General features: G+C 45.0%; 1 protein-coding gene across 2 annotated transcripts in view; it reads left to right on the top strand.

Moving 5' to 3' along the window:
• The window catches only part of Tbc1d8 (TBC1 domain family member 8), a 109,501-nt gene that overhangs the window by 43,003 nt on the left and 46,094 nt on the right, over nt 1-20,404 (top strand). The window contains exon 2 of one of the 2 annotated variants that reach the window (XM_029476619.2): nt 10,297-10,452. In XM_029476619.2, coding sequence (XP_029332479.1) covers nt 10,297-10,452 — 156 coding nt within the window. The remainder of the gene's footprint in view (nt 1-10,296; nt 10,453-20,404) is intronic. The other variant, XM_021185175.3, reaches the window with a different exon arrangement.

Genomic DNA, 20,404 nt, shown 5'->3' with positions numbered 1-20,404 from the left:
ACGCGTTCTGTTTTCTTCTGGAACCTGCATGGTTTGCATTTCATGCTTCAGACCGTAAGTAGGCTAATTGCGTTAATTTTTGTGAATGGTGTTATGGCTGCGGTGTTAATTCTTTCGGGTAAGCACCAGTTGCTGAAGGACTTCTCCCACTAAGTGGCCTTTGCTCCCTGTCCACGGTCAGATGGATGACTGATGGCATCTGTGGGGTCTGTTCTGCATGGATCCTGTTTGCCTGGCTACAGGATCTACTATTGGCCTGTGTGACACTCAGTCATCATAGCTCTGCCCTGCCACGCGGCTGTAAATCACCTTGAGTCTTTTGTAGACCTTTGCTTTTCCCTTCCGATGTTACAATCATTTGTCGCTGTTTATAAATAGCATGCTGGGCTTTTTACTGGTGTCGGATGGCATCTACAGATGATATCGGAAGGTTCCGCCACTGTAATAGCTCAGAACCGTCCATTTATACTTCTCTGCTCTCCATCCGCACTTTGCAGCGTTATGCACACGGATCTGTGCCTAGTAGTCCAGCCTGCACCTGACTCGTACCTTTTACTATCGCCCAGAGTGACTTTTTTTTGTTTGTTTGTTTTTGTTTTCCCTCAGAGCCTCAATATTCATTCCTGGCACATAGTAGGGCAGTTGTTGTCATAGATGACATGGTGTCTTGCTAGGACTTTGGGTTACTAGTTCCCTAAGATACATTGGGTGTTGTGGAACAAACATGTCATCTGTGAACCAGACTTTATTTTCTCTTCCCTCTGACACATCTTATTTCCTTTTTCATCTTGCTGCATCAGTCAGTTAGGACTTTCGGTATGATGTTAGTGGGCATGGCTCGTGAGAAGCCATCCTTGCCACATTGTTTCAGTTTCTTGCCTCTGAACTGGATGACTGTAGGGGCTCTGTCTGTGTTGAGAGAGATTTCCAAGTTACAGAGATTCCTACGTCCTAGGTGGTTGGTTTGGTTTAAATCAGTCATGAGTGGTAGATATTTTTTTCCCAGATCTTTTTCTGTACCAGTTGACACAAGACTTTTACCTTGATGATACGTATTTTCTAATATATATTGAGTGAGTCGCAGTTGTCTATAGAGTTTAATTCATTTTATATAAGTATTGGACTTTTTTGTGTTTGTTTGTTTTGTTGAGGAGTTTTTGCATGGACAACAGGACAGCTTTCTTTTTTTTTTTCGGTAGTTTTATTAATTTGGTTGTTTCAGGGATGCAGGGTTTGCTATCACAGTAGAATGTACTACACAAGTATTTACTGAAGGAGATCGTAGAGAATGCCATCATTGCCCCTTAAGGTCGCACAGTATTTATTTTATCGTGAGCACATCTGAGCTGCGTACTCTTTCAGACCATCGGTTGTTGATTCTGTGCCTTCGCTAGATAGGTTTGTTCAAACGCTGCCCCTCTCCTTTGGTGATTCGTTTCTGTAAAGGATTGTGTCATGTTGTGTAAATTCCTGAATTTGGAGGCATAAGATTATTTACAGTTATCTCTTTATAGTCATCAACTCTAATCCCTTCCTCCCGGGAGGGTCTCCACAACTTGAACACCGCCTTAGCCCCACATGACCTGGGACTTTGACCGCCCTCTGCCTATGAAGTGCAGGGATTATTTAGGTTTGAAACCTCATACCCAGTTGGTGTCCTGGTGGGGATCAGGACCCAGGCTTTTGTCAGGCTGGCAGACATGGCTGTGTCCCTGCCTCCCCTCCCTTTATAATATTGGTTTCTTGTCTTTTTCTTCTTTTATGACCCTGGATTTAAGTAGGGCTTTAACAATTTCTAGTGATCTTTTCCTGTTATTTTCTTCCCTGTCTTTTAGCTTTTATTGATTTTTCTCTCTGATATTTCATTGCATTAGGATCAGATTGTTCTTTCATTTTCTAGCTACTGGCTTAAGTTATTGATTCCAGGTCTTTGTACTGTCCTAACGCATGCACCTGATGTTGTAATTTCCCTCTAAGCAGAAGGAAATTACACTGTGGTCTAATTTGTAAAATTTCTCTTACATGTTGTTAAATATTTTAAAAAATTCTCCTGAGGGTTTTTATTTGACCTATGTTTTTTAAAGTTGTTCAATTTCTAAATTTTGGGTAATTTTCAGCTTGCTCTCTGCTCCTCGGTGTCTGGTTTAACTCCACTGTTGCACAAGGATGTGATTTCACGATCTCTATTTCTCTCAGGTGGCATTGCTGTTAGGTCCTTGGTACACATCACTGTGAACTTGAGATGCACTGGCTGGTGCTGATGAGGGGATGGGTGAGCAGATTAGAGTCAGCTGACTTAATACTGCTCCAGGAGGCTGTGCACTCACTGCTGTGTGCAAGCTTGCCTTGCAAGTTACGGGAAGATGGGCATTGACGCTTCCAACTAGGACGCAGGTCTTATCTCTTTTCCCCACAGTTTACCACTGATGTCAAAATAGGCAGATGTCCCATCAGGTGTGTGCTCGAGGTCCTGCAGGATCTGCCCTGTTAGCATTTCATAATGCCTCTCTTTAACCCTGATAGTGTTTCTGTTATGAAATTTGCTTTGTCTAAAATTTATTTACTCAGTTTACCCCCTGGTCCTCTTCCTTCCTATCCTTTTTCTCAAATAGAACCCCCCCTAAACACGCATACACATATGCACTCACACACACACACATACACACATGCACACATGTGTATTTGCACACATTTGCAAACACATGCACACATATACACATCCATGCACATAGACACACACACATACACGCATACACATGTGCATTCACATACACATATACAAATGTGTGTGTGCGCACACATGCACACACATGCACAGGCATGCATGCACACACATACAGATAAACGTACACAGGTGCACATGCCCCCTTATGCACATGCGCGCACAGACACACACATACACACACACACACACACACACACACACACACACTTAGATGAGCCTGGCTTACTTTGCTCAATGATTTGGGTTCCATCCATTCTGCAAATGTCAAAGTTTTGTTCTTTATGTTTGTTTTGTTTTGTTTCATGATAGGTTTCTCTGTGTAGTGCTAGCTTTTCTGGAATTCACTCTGTAGACCAGGCTGGACTCAAACTCACAGGGATTTCCTGCTGAGATTAAAGGCATGCACCATCACCACTTGGCTCCTTATGGCTTTTGAAATAAGTTTTAGTTGGTATATTTAGACCCAAACCACGTAAAGTCATAAATTGATTTTATGGCTAAATAAAACTTTAATAAAATGTATATGCCACATTTTAAAATGCACTCTGTGTTGATGAACGTGTCTTGTCTAGTGTGCATAGTGTATTCGTAAACATTAAGAGGGTTACGGTGGCACGCAGCCCATATCCTCAATACCTGGGAGGTGGAAGGAAGAGAATTGTGGGCTTAGGGTCATTCTGAGCAAGTACAGTGAGGTGAGCCTGGACCACGTGAGACCCTATCTTAAAATAAAAATTAAAAATAAGATAAAATTGGTGTTCAGGTACTATTTTCTTATTTTTAACCTTATTTGATACAACACAGCATCTGTCATTTAAAAAATATACACTGGAAAAAAAAAGTCACTTTTAGTTGTATTTCTACAAAAACCAAGTAAAGTCATATGGTGATGTAGTAGAGGTAATTTCTAACATTTTTTTTAACTGCCCACTACTTATTATCTATTTCAACCCCTTTTTCTGATTGTAACTGAATGCCATATATGAGTCCATTTGTTTGCTTTTTTTGAGCAAAGTCTAGTCTTCGATCCACAGGAGTCTCTTTCCCTGAAGAAATTTTGTGGGTTGGTTAGCTGGGAATCAGTTTCCTTTCTCTTTTAGGATATATATATATATAGATAGATATATATATCCCCTATATATACATATACACACATACATACACACATATACATATCATATATATATACACATACATATATGTATGTATATATATGTATTATTTTATGTGTGTGAGAGTGTTTTGCCTGCATGCATGTCAGTACACCTCATGTGTGCAGTGCTCCCAGAGGCCAGAAGAGGGCGTCAGATACCCTGGGGCTGGAGTTACATACAGATGGTTGTGAGCCTCCAAGTGGGTGCTGGAATCTGAACTTGGGTCCTCTGGAAGAGCAGCAATTCCTTTACTGCTGATCCATCTTTTCAGCTCCCTCCAGGATTAAAAGGAATATTTAATATTATTATTACCTTTTTTCAGACCAACTCTTGCTATACATTCCAGGCCGGCCTTCAGTTTGTGCCCAAGTGCTGGCTTACTGACATGCTTGGCTGTGCTGAGTACTCTCAGTTTTAAGAACGGTTCCACTGGGTGCAGATTTGAGGGCTGGACTGGTGGTGTTTTCTTTCTCATGAGCTTGTGTCCCTACCAGAGCGGATTACAGGCTCCTGCTGCCCTGTGCCGTTCTTTTCAATTTTGAAGGATAATCTGTCTGGGTGTGGATTTGCAGGTTGGCTTTTAAATCCTTTCTTAGAGTTTTCCTCTCTCTACTTAAATTTACTGTACTCTTGCCTTCCTGTGAGAAGGGTTAGCCTGTTAAATACAATTATTACAAACTCCCTGTCTATAACAGCATGCTCTGTGCCACTTCTCTATCTCATTGGCTGTGATTTACCTCCAAGAAGGTTTAACTCTTGCCTACCAACAGACATTGTTATGTGAACCAACTGGACTGGACTGGGTACTAGGAACCAAGGGAATGGTCATCTAGCTGCATTTAGGACCATGTTTCAAGGTTGGCTATAGCTGTGTCTACCATAAACACAGACTATATACCATGCCACCACAGAAATGCGATACCAGGGTTTTCAGATCTCTCAGACACTCTTTGCCTTTGAACTCCTTTAAGGGGTCTTCAGGTGGTCTGAGTCAGCATTCTTCCCTCTTATCCACCATCACTGAACAAGGAACTTTGGAGAGTTGGTTGGTAACCGGGAAGGTAAATGTTATGTGATCATGCCAGTAAATTGCAGACGTGATGGGACTGTGACCTTCGTATATGTTCCTTGGTCATTCTCTCTCTGCCTTTGGGGACAGAAAAGCCAGGAAATGTCAGTTTCAGACAGTGTTCTTCTCTAGCTTGGATAAGGCACTGCCACGCACAGTCATGGAAGGGCTGTTCCACGCACAGCCATGGAACGGTTGATGGAGAATTCCCAGAAGCCATTGCAAATCCTTACTCTTCACCTTCCAAGCCTGGTGGGTGCCTGGCGTTAAAGGCCATGCAGGTTAGGGGGTTCCCTTAAGACTGTAGTCTTGGGATTTTTCTTTCATGCACTCAACCACACTCGACGGTTTACCAGCATCACTGTTCAGTCGTCCTGGAGTTAATGGCGTCAGACCAGGGAGATCTACCGCCCTTGTGACTGGATTCTCCTGGTGTCTCTAGATTTCAGGGTTGTGGTCTGATCTATGACCTCCCTCGGTTCTTTGGTGAGTTGAGGAAAAGTCCCCACTCTCAGGCTGCTCAGTGTTGTCCCGTGTGAATGAGATAACGTCCAGGCTCTGTGAAGAGAGTGGAAGTCCCCCGTGGCTTTCCACACACAGCTTTCCTTCCCCACTAGCTGAAGGGGCTGAGAGACATCCTGACCTCTCAAAAGCTCCTGAGTCTTATAGAGGGGAACAACCGCTCTTTCCAGCCAAAAGGATCCCTGCTTTTCTGTGGCTGCTCTGCAGGGCTTCACACCTCTCCTCCAGCCTTATTTTCATGGTTCCTTGAGTTCCTCAGGAGGCTGGGGTGATAGCTTGGTGGTCAGTGCTTGCCTAATGTGTACACTGTATTGGATTCAGTCTCCAGCACTGCCAAGCAAACAAAATGAAGCTTCCTGTGTGTTCTAGATCAGTCTTGGAAATGCCAAGGGTATGGGCAGGGTGGTGGGTGGGGCATTTAGACCCTTTCTAATTCTCCTCGGCCTCTCTGTCCCACCCTATCCCACCTTTGCTAGGCAAATGTGTTCTCTCAGTAGTCTTTTGCAAACACACCTTTAGCCCTCCTGCTTAGCAGCTGCTTAAATTTCCTATCAGGAGAGGCCCTGTTCCGGAGGACAGCTGCTCAGTCACCTGGACTATGGGAGTACCCCGGAAGGAGGCGTGGTTTCTAAGTAGCCTGAATAATACTGGGTATACGTGCCTGTGCCCTTTCTCCTTCTCCCGAGGAGGTCACTGGGTTGGGCAGAACGAGGAGCTTGTGGGACAGATGGAGGCTGGAGAGGGTGAGAAGGCAACTGCCAGGGAGGTTATCTTGTTTGTAACAAGACTGACTGATAAGCAAGCATGCTAAGAGTCATGAAAGCCAGGCTTGGAGAGGCATGTCTGTAATCCTTACTCAGAAGGCCTATGCAGGGAAATGGTTACTTAGGGGTTACACTGAGCTTGCTCAAAAGGATTTTTTCAGTGTTGTGTTTGATGTAGTTGCAAGTTGCAAAGAATACTGATGTAGTTAATTGTAATTGGAAGTACTGGTATAAAACTCATCAAATATCTACATACACACATATGTATAGGTATGAATACAAATGGAAAGTTAAATATGTATATGTATGTACACACACACATATATATACATGTGTACATAAATATATTTGCACACATTATATGTATAACTGCATACATCTTTGTGTATATATAGTCATATATATATATACATATATACGCACACATATATAAATATATATATGCGTGTGTGTTTTCATTTTTTTTTAAGATTTATTATATTATTTTATTTATATGAGAACTCTGTAGCTGTCTTCAGACACACCAGAAGAGGGCATCAGATCTCATTACAGATGTTTGTGAGCCACCATGTGGTTGCTGGGAATTGAACTCAGGACCTCTGGAAGAGTAGCCAATGCTCTTAACTGCTGAGCCATCTCACTAGCCCATGTGTATGTGTTTTCAAGACAAGGTCTTACTATGTAGCTCTACCTGTCCTGAAACTCACTATGCAGACCAACCAGGCTGGCTTGAACTCACAGAGATCTGGCTGCTTCTGCTTCCCAAGTGCTAGAATTAAAAAAAAAGTGCCACTATTCCTGTATTTTATAAGTATCTTTTAATTTTAAAAGACAATATTTTAAGGTGCATGGTTGTTTTGCTTGCATTTATGTGCACCGCATTGCAGTACATATGGGGGCCAGAAGAGGGCGCTGGATATCGCACACTTGAAGTTAAGGGCTGTTATAAGCTGCTGTGGCAACTGAACCCTGGTCTCTTCTGCAAGAGCAGCCAGAGCTCCTAACCAGCTCTCCAGCACTCATAGACATAGTTTTTAGCTTTCCTTACTGAGATCCTGGTGTGAGCACATCTGACTGGTTTTTAAATGTAGTGCCTCACTAAGGAAAAAGACTTACTTGGAAAAATGGCTAGTGCCAGGTTGGGAGCAGAGATGGTACATTTATGGTGCAACCGAATAGAAAAAGCAATGAAGCCATTTTCGAAGGATGCAGACACTTACCATCGAAGGGGCTAGCTGGGATAGTCTGAGTGTCCAGGTAAAGTCTGAGCGGTGGCAGATTATAACCCAGGTTTGAAAGCAGGATGCATGATGAAGCCATGCTGATGTAAATAAGCCAAGAAGCTGAGAAATTCGGGATTTATAGTTTGTTCATGGGAGGCTTGTTCATTACAGAATACTGAATACCATTAGAGTGCAGAGGCTGACACCTTTAAACAGCCTGCTTTAGCCAGTTTTTATTTGTGTGTGTATGTGCACATATGCACACCTGTGAACGAAGGTGCTAGCAGAAGCCAGGTGAGGGCTTCAGAGCCCCTGGAGCTGGAGTTTCCAGCACTTGTGGTCACCCAGTGTTCAGACCGAGTTCCTCAGGACAGAGCAGCAGGCATTCTTAACCAGCAAGCCACGCTCCAGTCTCAAGCAGTCTGACCTTTCATCATGTGCCTAAGCAAGTGAGGAAGGAAACATCACAGGAAGGAGTTGAAATCCTCTGTCTGATAGCATGTGGTGGAATGGACATTTGTAACCACCACGATCATCATCAGAGACTGATTGCCACATCAGGCAAACTAAAACTGTGGGGCATTGCTACTGAGAACGAGCCAGTGATCTTTAAAACTGTCAAGGGCATGAAAGTCAGAGTTCCCAGGTGCTACAGGCAACGGCTAAATCTGTCGCGGGACTCTGAACTGAACCCATTACAGAGCATAGTGCAGATAGGTCCCTGCATCTGAGAGCTGGACTTGAGGTTTTTTATTTCTTCTCTGTTATAGTGTGGTTGGCCTAGGAGTTTGCTTGGAGCTTGAATTTGAATCTTCCGCTGGATATGTGGTACAGTCCTCATGGGATATTAGGCAGTGGCAGGCAGCTACAGCATCCAGTCAACCGCAAGGTCATGAGTGGTGCTGTCCTGTGGGTTGTGCTGCTGAGCCAGATGTGAAGTGGGTTGTGTAGTCAGTAAGAGTCCCCCAGGCTGGTTTCCATGTGTGGATAGACGATTAGGTGGGAGCAGATGCAATTGCTTGCCTTCAGCATGGGGCACATCCATTACAGTGGAAAAACAATCACTCCTTTGTGCGGTGTGTGTGTGTATATGTATATATGTATATATCATATATGTGTGTATATTTGTACATATCATGTATATGTGTCTATATGTATATATCACACATGTGTACACATATGTATGTATCATGTATCTGTATATGTGTGTGTATATCATATATGTGTATATATGTGTATATATCATGTATGTGTTTGTATAGGTATATATCACATACATGTCTAAATATGTATATATATTTACACACATATACCCATACATACACACATATACACACACACACACACATAGACACACACCCGTGTGCATGTGTGCCCCACAATCTGTGAAGGGCTTGATGGTTTTTCCTCTCTCAGCACATTTCTGGAGCAGGTAGAAGTATCACTCAGTATTTGGGATGAGGCTCATGATAAAGTAGTAATGAGAACATTACATACACAGTGCCGGGCAGCACTTGAAGGAACAGACATGTTAACTTACGTAATTCTCTCAGTTATTTTTACAAGGTAGTTATCCATTTCAAATCAGGAGAATCAGCTACATGCAAGTTCAGGCAACTTGAAGTCACATAGCATGAAATGGTATTGCCAGATTTGAATGAAGATCTGATTTAAGGGACGATCCTCTTGTTTCCCGGATTTTGTTGTCATAGCTGATGCCTGTAGACTCCAGATATTGGGGAAATGGGTGGGGCCGTCTCTCATGAAAATCAAGGAGTTGCTGTGGTAAGACGCCATGACCAAGGCAACTTATGGAAGTGTTTATTAGGGGCTTACAGTTCTTGGGGTTAGAGCCCATGACCATGAGATCTGGGAACAGGGCAACAGGCAGTCAGGCATGATGCTGGAGTGGGAGCTGAGAGCTTACATCCTTATCTACAAGTGGGAGGCAAAGAGAATTAACAGAATGCTGTAAGCTTTTGAAACTTCAAAGCCCATCCCTAGTCAAAGCCACACCTTCTGATCCTTCCCAAACAGTTCTGCCAGCATGTCCAAGTATTCAAACCTATGGGGGCTGTGGAAGGACTTTGGAACCTTGGATGAGAAGAGCCATCGTTCAAAGTATAGTGAGCTGTTCTGTGGGAGGTAGGAAGATAAAGAATGTTGAGAGACATGCAGAGGGTGGAGGCCTGACTCGGGAAGCTTCAGAGGGAAGCAAAAACTCTATCAGGCCTTTTGTGTGGAGAGTCTGTGGTGTCAGGTCAGCTGGAGCTGAAGAATAGGCTGCGATTAACAAGAGACCAGAGCCACTAAAGTGAAATCTTTGCTCTGCTGGGACACTGGATACTGGTCGGCTGGGGCTGAGATATTAGCAGCAATTAAGAAGAGGCCAGGACCATTGAGGTGAAATCTTCTGGAAAGTGTTTACTGAGCATCTCACACAGGTGCTGTGTTCCAGGCATGTGTGTATGAAGTGAAGTGGGCCATGGAGAACAGCTGAGGCTTGGCATAGTGGAGGCTGCCCAGGACAGGATAATAGTGAAAGAGCCGGCCAGTAGGCAACAGGTTTCCATGGCCTGTGCAGCAGTTCCTGCCTCCAGGTCCCTGTCCTGACTTCCTTCAGTGATGGACTGTGATGTGAACTACAAACCAGATTAACTCTTTCCTCCCCAAGTTGTTTTTGATCATGGTGTTTCATCATAGCAGTAGAAACCACGCTAAGAAAGGGACCATTCTCATTCAGACCATGACAGCTCCAAGCATGGAGTAGGTGGGTGTGTGCTGGCTGCCTGGCCTGGTCTGCCCTCTCACAAGTGTTCTTTCTTCTGTCTCCCTTAAGGTCGCCTTGTGGGTGCTCTGGACGCGGTGCTGGATTCCAGCGCACGGGTTGCTCCATTTCGGATTCTGCTTCAAGTTCCTGGGTCGCAGGTGTATTCTCCCATAGCATGTGGTGAGTTACTGAATGGATCAGACATTTACTGGGCCATAGCCACTGGTGAGTTCTGTTACAGTTGGAATGTTCCAGACCTTATGGTCGAAGCATGCCGAGTGTCTGCATGTCTGTGGTGTTTGAAAGGTAATGCCTCTGGAGCTACTTAGCAGTTCTTGCTTCTGCTCACACCGACCTCTCTTATCTTCTTCTTCTTCTTCTTCTTCATCTGCACCTACTTCTCTACCTTCTCTCCACCTCCTCCTGTTTTCTGTTTGTTTTCCTCATCCTTCACGTCTCTGTTTCACTTCTAACCATCAAAAGTACATAAAAGCTGAGCGTTTTGAGTGGTGTCTCAAAGCACTGGTATTGTGCCATATAAATTGAGCTATGTTCTGTGTGATCTTGCCTCTGACATAAGTGTGTGCCCAGATCTGTACACGCACTGTGGTGACCTGAGGGCACAGTCTGAGAGCTGTAGTTATTTGTTTGAACAAGGAGCAAATGCACAAAATATGCACAAAAAAGATGCATGTTACTCTGACAGGTGCTGGGGAATTTAGACCTCACCCCACGGCTCCATCCAAGGTCCTGTTCTTCCTGCATTGAGCCCCCATGGTCCTCCAGGACGGAAGTGTCACATTCAAAGATACACTTTATCAATGAAGCCTAGTGTTTACTTTATTCTATCCGAGCAACATACACTTATTTACAAGATAAGGAGATATCACTGGAGACTCTATTTGAACGCTGGATTCCATGTTCCTCTTCTGTCTCGATGTGTGCACACGGCTGTAGTATTTTTAGCTCTGCACTAGGAACAGGAAACTTTGATCATTGCCTCCTGTTCGCCTGCCATACTGGACTTTCCCCTTGGAAAAGGCAGAAATTTGACAACGCTTCTCTTTCCCACCCACCATCCAATTAAGCCGCTGTTAACATCTGGGCACACTCTTGTCTGCTGTTTTCTTTTCTACTAAGGCAGATTGCTCCAATTAAAAAGGGCTTTATAAAGAAATCGCTGTTCGGCTGCAGAACGACCTAAAGTACCTTCTGGTTACACAGATGAACTTCTTTCTGAACACTTTCTAGTGCGTCAGAGAAGGGTAGCGACAAAGGTGGGAACACGGAATTCTGTGAAAGTGGAGTTACCTGACAGGGCTGTTTTATAACGAAAGTGGTACATTTAGTTAGTTTCCATGGAAACAAAGAAACTAAAGAGGAACAAAATTTGCTAAACTTCAAATGTTTAACACTAGAGATTATTTTTTTCCAAAAGGTTCCTGTAAGGTTGAGGCCAGGGACTCTCTTTATCAGTATGAAGTTAGAGTTGTAGTTCATGAAAAACAGTTTCAGTTCTAACAATGAACTTAGGGGACAAGCGTGCCAGCATATTTTTCTCTTCTGCTTCCCTAATTCTCATTAAGAAGAACTATTGATATTATATCACTAGTACCATTCAGACCTGATATTTTCCATAATAGGATGTTTCTCATGATAATTTTTGATGTGTGTATGCTGATATGGGTGTAGTTCTTTGTACTGTATGTACAGAGGCGAGAGGCTCACACCAGTGCCTCCCCTACCCTTTCAAGGTTGGTCGTCTCTCATTGAATCCAAACCTCTCTGACTAGGTTAGCCTGGCCAGCAAGCCTGAGATATTTGCCCATCTCTGCCTGTTGGATCCCAGACCTGAGGGTGCAGGCTCTGTTGTACTCGGCCTTTATGTGGATGCTGATTGGGATTGTATTGCTCAGCCAGGACTTTACCACCCACTGAGCCACCACCACCACCATCACCACCACCACCACCACCCCACCACCCCACCCCTGCCGCCACAGCTCCTGTGGTTTCTGTTGATGTTTGTCACAGTGCCTTATGTAGATTTAATACTTACAGTCAGCTATGACTTTTCCCATCCCGGAACCTTTATTTTGGTTCATTTCAATTTTTTTCTTTTTCTTTTTCTTTCTTTTTACTAAATAGTCCTGCTGGCCTGGAACTCTCTGTGTAGATCAGACTGAGCTTGAACTCACAGAGGTCAGCTTGCCTTTGCCTCTCCCTAAGTGCTAGTGTGAGCCACTGTACCTGTTCCTGTGTTGCTGCTGTTCACTGTGGCTAGGGAGGTTTCTATTTTCACCCGTGTAATGTATCTCGGATGTCTTGGTCTCTGAGGGTTTCACACTTGCAGACGTCTGCCTTTGAGAGGCTTTTGGATTTGAGGTACCAAGTCCAAATGTAGTCGTAGGCCTCTCTGTACTTGGTGGCTGCTGTCTTCATGGTCTCCTAGTGTTTTAGGTGACAACACGGACTTCTGCCTGTCTCGTTGCCCACTCCCCGCTGTGGACTGTGTGCTTTTCTAGCACGCAGGACTGCTTTTGTCACTGGGTAGGATAATTTGACTAGAATCTGATACTCCTCTGAGCTCAGTGGGTTAGCCGTTGTTAAACACACTGTGCGCTTGCAATCAGCACAGTGATTTTAAAAATCATTGCAGGGCACTTTTGCTATAATCCCATGCATGCATTTTGTTTTAAAATTTGTTTCCCCTGGCGTTTATTGCATATTGGGTGGCTAATGTTGGTGTTTCATTTCTATTTGTTTCTCTTTGTTTTGTTAGTTCTGTTCTCTCCATTTCTTGAGTTAATTCAGTTTTTGGCAATATATACCTTGCTTTTAATTTTGGTCAGATCTTGATCAGTAGTTTAAGGTCTCCAATCTCCTTTTTCATTTCTCCTGTTTCATCTCCTCTGAGACTTCCCGTGCGCTCACTTTGTCCTTGGGAGTGTGAAGTGTTTGGGGAGACGTACCTCCCTTTTTTCTTGGGGTGATCTCTTTTTTTTTTTCTAGGGCAGCCTCCGTGTCTGGAACCATTTGCTTTCCTCTGGCCATGTTGCTTGATGTCCATTACAGGACTGGTCCCATCTCACTCATGCTTAGGCACCCTCACCTTGGATGCTCTGTTGGCATCAGCATGCTGTGGCTTTATGCTTGGGTTTATGAGAACAGAACTAAGATGACTGTCCTTCTGTGAGACAGGCCTGGGGGTGAGCAGTAGTAGCTTCATCTTTCCTCACGGTTATCCTGCACTCTGCTTCAAGCAAAGGAGTTGGTCGCCCTCTGAATTTGAAGCCTTGGGCGTGAACATTTGTGCCTTTGTCCCCTTCCTACATTTGCTTCAGAGCATTTTCAGAAGCTAGGCAGGACTCTGCCCATACTTTTGTTGGTTTTGTGGGTCTGTGCCCTTTAAAGATGCAGGGTGCACAATACACTTCTTAGTGTCTGCAGGGCATTGATCAGTCCCACAGCCATAGCTCAGTTTCTTTATCTAACCCTTCAGGAGACTTTAATTGGGTTTGTTTTTTTACTACTTTCTAAGCAATTTTTTTCAGTTAACATTTTCAGAGCACTTTTCCCATCTCTCAGATTCTATTCATTTGAACTGTCTGGTTCCTGCTACATACCAGGCAGCTGCCTGATGTAGGAGATTCTGCAGAGAATGTGTCAGTGTGGTCTCCCTCCACCCAGCTCTGCAGGGCCATGGAAGATGTGCACGGCAGCGGATCCAGGAAGGCTGCAGAGGACAGGCTGGCTGGAGAAGCCCTTAAGGGCCTTTTATGCTAAGTTTTTCCAAATTCTGCGCCATTGCTTGTTGCAGCTCCTCTGGCTCCCCACTGTGCTGGGGCAGCTGTCCTGAGAAGGCGAACCCATTCTCTTCAGTTGATCCAGGGTGGGTTTCCTGCAGTTTGCATCTGGCTTGGTGCCTCCTGCTTGGCCCAGACTGTTTGCAGAGATGTCACTTTCTGCTGTCATCTTGCCACACATGGTCCTCCAAACAGGACTTATCTTTCGGTGGGTTTTTCTCATTGAGAAACATGAGCACATTCAGTCTTGGACCTGTGAGATCGATGGGGATGCTGAGGTCTCTGTTGGCAGTCATTTGGGTATCTTACACTCTGTGATCCATCACCGTTAATATTGCATTGTGACCTGAGTGCTGAGGAAGGTCTCTGCCCATGGTTTGGGGCCTCCAGTAAAGAAGAGAGCTGCAGGAAGGGAGCACAACCTGCAGGAAGGGAGGGAGCACAACCTGCAGGAAGAATCCAGCTCTGCACTTGAGTTTGGAGGCTGCTGCATGGCAGGCTGGGGAGGCCAAGCAAAGCCTCCAAGAGTCCATTTTCTCTTTTTAGGCAGGAGTGAAAGAGGTGTGTGGATTGTCTCATGGGTTGGTTATTTTACTTGACAAAAGACCTGAAGATAGCAATGGTTCTAGACAGAGACGGGATATGGTTACCATTTCAACAATGTGTGAACCAAGCAGCCATAAGGATTTGTAAAGATGGCCAGCTTCTGTGGCTGAGATAGAATCAGATATTGGTAGGGAGGTGCTGAATTGTTTTAAGAAGCTGTGGAGAGAGAAAAGGCCCAGTCCTTCAGGTCAGAACACAGACACACCATTCCCTAGCTGTCGACACCTGCTTCCTCCCTCTGGTGCTCTCTCAACACAGGCGTTTTCTCAGTTTTTGTCTGCCTCCCTCACAGAAACAACTCATTCACAGAGTCTGTCTGGATGTTGACCTTCCAATGCTCATGACAACACGAAGTATGGGAAGGCGACACAGTCTGCCCTTTAAGGCTGTGTGGGTTCACTTGGTTCACTTGGCCCTGGGCATTAGAGCCTAGGCCAAGGGTTTTTCATCTTTACAGTGGTGAGGAAGCACAGCACTGCTGTTTACACAACTTTGTGAATTTGCCCAGTGTTCACAGGCTGGCAGAAGCGTGCCAAGCACCCTGAAGCAGGCTAGCGGCAGTGGGTCAGTGGGTTGAGTGCATTTCTGACTCACAAAGGTTTCAACTTAGGAGTTGATTGGGCTGCAGCTCAACTGTAAGTTCAGGAGTCGCAGTCATCGGCTATTTCAAGTAAGTCTTGTTGCGAGTAGCTTTGCTACCCCACCTAAGCTCCCGGGAAAGCGCCCTTGACCCCTGCTTGTAGGAGTGGCCTGTGTGGTCACTCTATTTGAGATCTCACACAGCTGGTCACCTCTTATCCATCAGAAGCATTACAAACTCTGTGTCTCCTCTCCTTCCATCTGTCTGCTTGCCTCCAGGGACCAGGAAGTCCCGCCTATTCGTTCTGCCCAGCAATTGGCCCATGGCTTCTTTACTGACAGATCAAGAACCAACTGGGAACAGAACCTCAGCATCAGAACCACCCCTACAAAGTCTTCTTGGTCCCTTTCTGATAATCTAGGTGTGCTGCCTAGTTCTGTGTCAACTTGATACAGCAAGAGTTATCAGAGAGGAGGCAGGCTCAATTTGAGAAAAAGCCCCCCTAAGAATGAGCTATTGGCAAGCATGTAAGGCATATTCTTAATTAGGGGTTGATGGGGGGGGGGTCCTGCCCACTGTGTGTGGTGCCATCCCTGGGCTGGTGGTCCTGGTTCTATAAGAAAGCAGGCTGAGCAAGCCAGAGGAAGCAAGCCAGTAAGCAGCACCCTCTATGGCCTCTGCATCAGCTTCTGCCTCCAGGTTCCTGCCCTGTTTGAGTTTCCATCCTGACTTCCCTCAGTGATGAACCTGATAAGCCAAATAATCCCTTCCTTCTCCTACTTGGTTTTGGTCATGGCGTTTACCACAGTGATAGGAACTCTTAACTAAGACACTAGGACCCAGGTCATCTGAGGCAGGCTATGGGTCCCCTCATTAAACAGGTAGAGCTCAGAGGGCAGGCATGATGATTCTTAAGAGAATGTTTTACTGGGCTTGGAGACACAGGTTTGTAATCTCAGCTGTTCAGGAGTTAGCAGGAGGATTACAAGTTCAAGACCTGCCTGGACAAGTAGGTAGACCCTACCTCAAAATACAAAGTCAAACTCTCTCACTTGGCTATATATACCTTCAAAAAGAGGAGTAGAAACAGGGTTAGTTGGAAACAGGAAGGGGGGTCCAGTAATTGTGGGGAAAGGTTTAAGGGGGTGGTGGTGGGTATTTTTAAAGTATATTATGCATATCTATGAGGATGTAAGGGAAAAAATCCAAACTAAAAAGGGGCTGGGCACATAACTTGGTATGTAACTTCATACTTGCCTAGCACGCATGAAGCTGTAGGTGCACTAAGATAGAAAACAATGGCTGGAAAATAACTGGTAACAGTTTGTTACCATAAGCTTTTCTTTTGGTGTGAAAACAGCATCGCACCACTGAACTGCATTCCCACCTGGGCTCTGCCTATACAGGTGAGCTTCCGCTGCATTCCCGTCTGGGCATGTGTCAGAATTTCCTTTTTCGGGCTGGGTGGTAATACAGTTTCTGGTGACTTTCTTTTTGGAGTTAGACATCTAACCATTGGCACTGCATAGATGAGGACAATTATGAGGAGGGTAGAATCCCAGGAGTTAATCCCTAGTCAGGTGGAGAACAGGTTAGACCAGTGGTTCTCAACCTTCCTAATGCTGTAGACCCTTGAATACAGCTCCTCGTGTTGAGACTTCTAGCCATAAAGTTTCCTTGATACTTCATAACTAATTCTGCTACCATTATGAATCACGGTGTAGGTATCTGATATGCAGAGTATCTGATATGTGACTTCCAAAGGGGTCACAACCCACAGGTTGAGAACCTATGGGTTAGACTGTCTGCATCCTGCTGAATGGATTCCTATGCTGTGGTGAGTTATTGGGCCCTATAAGGACGAGGCTTCCTTGTCATTGCCATGTCTGGGGCTCTCAGTCTTGCCCTGCACCTGAGACGTGCAGGCTCTCCAGCCCTCTGTGCTGCCTATTCCTGTTCCCTCATGACATGTCCTGGTAATCGTCAGTGGTCCTCAGTGCTATCGCAGAATTGCTGCCGTGCCCTTCTTAGTCCCCAGCATGGCCTGGAACGCTGGCCGGATTGTTTGTTGTCCACATTTGATCTCAGGAAGCACAAAAGAGAATAGGAAAGAGCTGCCTGGCTCTGAGTTATCTGCTTAGAATCATTCCAAGAATCAGATGGCTTATGCAATAAGTTGACGCCTTCCATTATTGTTAGCTGAGGCCTTGGGGGTGTCTTACCCAGTTCCTGGAAGAAGACATCCTCAGGTCGTAGTGAAAGGTGGCAGAGCACCCCTCTCAGGCATTGGAGCCTTGCACAGAAGAACGTTCAACAATGTTCATGTCTTCCCAGGCATTCGTTTGCACTTGCACTACCTGAGGAGTTCATAGCTGTTTAAGTTCAGAGTCTCCGTCCTTGCTTTCGAGGTCTGTCCCCATGGGGTTGAATTAAATGAAGACAGAGCAGGGAGAGCCAGGAGCAAGCTTTCCATGGACCTGGTGGGAGAGGGTGTGTGGACTGAGCCTGATGCTTGCAGATTCAACCAAAATGGATAATATGTATAAATGTAACATGTTATATTATGCATCTCTCCCTTGCATCTGTACTGGCCATGTACAGACTTCTTGGTATTCCATGAAGAATATGCTATGGGAATTCTGTATCATTAACTTTGTACCGGACACGGTAAGGAATCTGGAGATGACTCCAGGGATTCAGGAGGAGTGTGTAGGTTACCTGCAAAGGCTGTGCCACCTTAAAGAAGAACCTGAGCCATCTCAGACGCTGTTGTCTTTGGGGGACCCTGGATCAAGCAGATATACTGGCCCAGTCCTCTGGTGGATGCAGAGGGACTATTGTAGTTTGAAGAACTCTTAATTAAAGGTTTAGATTTAGAAAATGAAAACAGACATGTTTTCATGACAGGAAAGGGGAACCATTTGCGAATCAAAACACTGTTGCCTGTTTTTAAAGGCTAGGGCTCCCAGGAGCTAATTCTCCCCACTGAGCCCCTTTACTGCCCCCCTTGCAGCAGCACATGGGGCAGCACACCCTACCCTGGAGGGGGAAAGATGCAGAGCACGGGAAGCTGGCCGCTTGCCAGGGTCACACCAGGCGCTGGGGTGCTGGAGGGCGCTTAGCTGCAGGCTCTGACAGAGTGTACTCTCGGAGTGTTCCTTCTGACGCATGCACGGTCTCTTATCCGTGCCCTTGACTGCGGCTGGTGTTTTGCTCCCTTGTATTTATTCTGCCTCACTGTTTGCTTTGTCTTTGTGGAGTGGATTTTATTAAGGGAGGAAATGTTCCCGGGTGGACCAGATTAATGTCTTCCTGAACTTCGTACCAAGGTGGCAGAAGACGTGCCAGCTTGTTTTCTCTGAGCAGAGGACTTGCAGGGTGCTTCAAGGAACATCTGGGAGGTGGCCCAGCAGCGGGGAAAGTGTGAGCTTTCTGGGTCAGGATGGATACACTTGTTTTCAGTAGCGTCGGCATTTCCTTGGAACAACACTAGCTGGAATTTTCCACGTGGGCTTTACCTTTAGAAGTGGGGAGAGGGTTGCCAATTAATGTTTCTTCCTTGTCCCGGAGATACTGGCAATTGGGCTTTTAATGTGGTTTTTTTTTAAGTAATTTTGCTTATGAATAAATAACTTTCATCGAAGAACATGTTCTTCCTTCTGTGATGTACATTGCTGATGGGGTTAAGATTAAAAATCTCTTTAGAGCTGAGTGAGTTGGTACATGTCTGTAGTCCTAGCTACTCAAGAAACTGAGGCAGGAAGATCATTTAATCCCATAAATTTGAGACCAGCCTGGACTATATAAGGAGAACAAACTGAAGCAAATTAAAATTTGAATCTTAAAATCAAAGGTTGCCTGACTTGCAGTGTAGGTCCTGACATCAACAGAGACCACCTGGAGGGGGTGCTTTAAAAATACCCAAGTTAATTCTCTTTTTTAATAGAAGAGGAGGCTGGTTGGTGCAGTGGTTAAGAACACTGACTGCTCTACTAAGGGGTCCTGAGTTCAATTCCCAGCAACAACATGGTGGCTCACAACCATCTGTAATAGGATCCGATGCCCTCTTCTGGTGTGTCTGAAGACAGCGACAGTGTACTCACACACATAAAATAAGTAAATACAATTTTAAAAAATAGAAGAGGAGGCTCTGAGACACAAGGCTCACAGAGAGATAATCCTCCTAACTATAAGGTAACCCCTTAGTGATATGGAAGGGGTGCCATGGGAGCCCATGTGGCCCCTGTGCTGTGTGCTGCCCAGCAGGGGCTCTTTCTCTGTCTTACTGGAGTCACAGTGGTGGGAGAGGTCAGTGATGCTGTCCTAAACAATTTGGCTAAGTGGTGGCCTCCCTGGCTTTTTGGCCATGAGGAAAGCAGCTAATACAGTGGTTCTCAACCTGTGGGTCGGGACCCACTCGGAGTCCCAAATTATGTGTTTATATAATGATGCATAACAGTAGCAAGATTGGGCTGCAGCAATGGCTCAGTGGTTAGGAGCACTGACTGCTTTTTCAAAGGTCCTGAGTTCAATTCCCAGCAACCACATGGTGGCTCACAACCATCTGTAATGGGTTCTGATGCCCTCTTGTGGTGTGTTTGAAGACAGCTACAGTGTACTCACATTTATTAAAATAAACAAATTTTTAAAAAAGTAGCAAGACTACAGTTATGAAGTATTAATAAAGTAATTTTAAGGTTGGGGGTCACCACAGCATGAGGAGCTGTGTTAAAGGGTTCTAGCATTAAGAAGGCTGAGGATAAAATACCTGGATTTTATTTTGTTTTTTTGTTTTTTGGAATGTTTGCATATACATTATGAAATACTGCAGGGATGGAACCCATATCAGAACACAGAATTTGTCTCGCATATACCATGCAGACGTAACTCAAGAGTAATTGTGTGCAGTCTTTTCAATAATTTTGTCTGTGAAGTTTCAAGGTGTGGAATTTCTTACTTGTGAGATGGTGTGTGTGTCCCCCCAGCCCCCAGAGCTTCAGATACAGGGTCTTTGAATTGGTGATGCTCAGCCTAAGGGAACTTAGACAACTCTGCGCCCTGTTTTCTGGGCCTGACTTGACTTCTGAGTCTAGACACCTCGTGGGTGTGTGTGGATCACTGGGTTTTGACTCTTTACTAGGAATATGTTTGCTTTTTTTTTTTTAAGATTTATTTTATGTATATGAGT

The sequence above is a fragment of the Mus caroli genome, unplaced genomic scaffold (assembly GCF_978045245.1).
Source record: "Mus caroli unplaced genomic scaffold, Mus_caroli_1 scaffold_1, whole genome shotgun sequence".
In the NCBI taxonomy this organism is placed as follows: Eukaryota; Metazoa; Chordata; class Mammalia; order Rodentia; family Muridae; genus Mus; species Mus caroli.
Note: the sequence above shows the minus strand (reverse complement) of the source record. Positions and strands in the feature narration are given on the sequence as shown.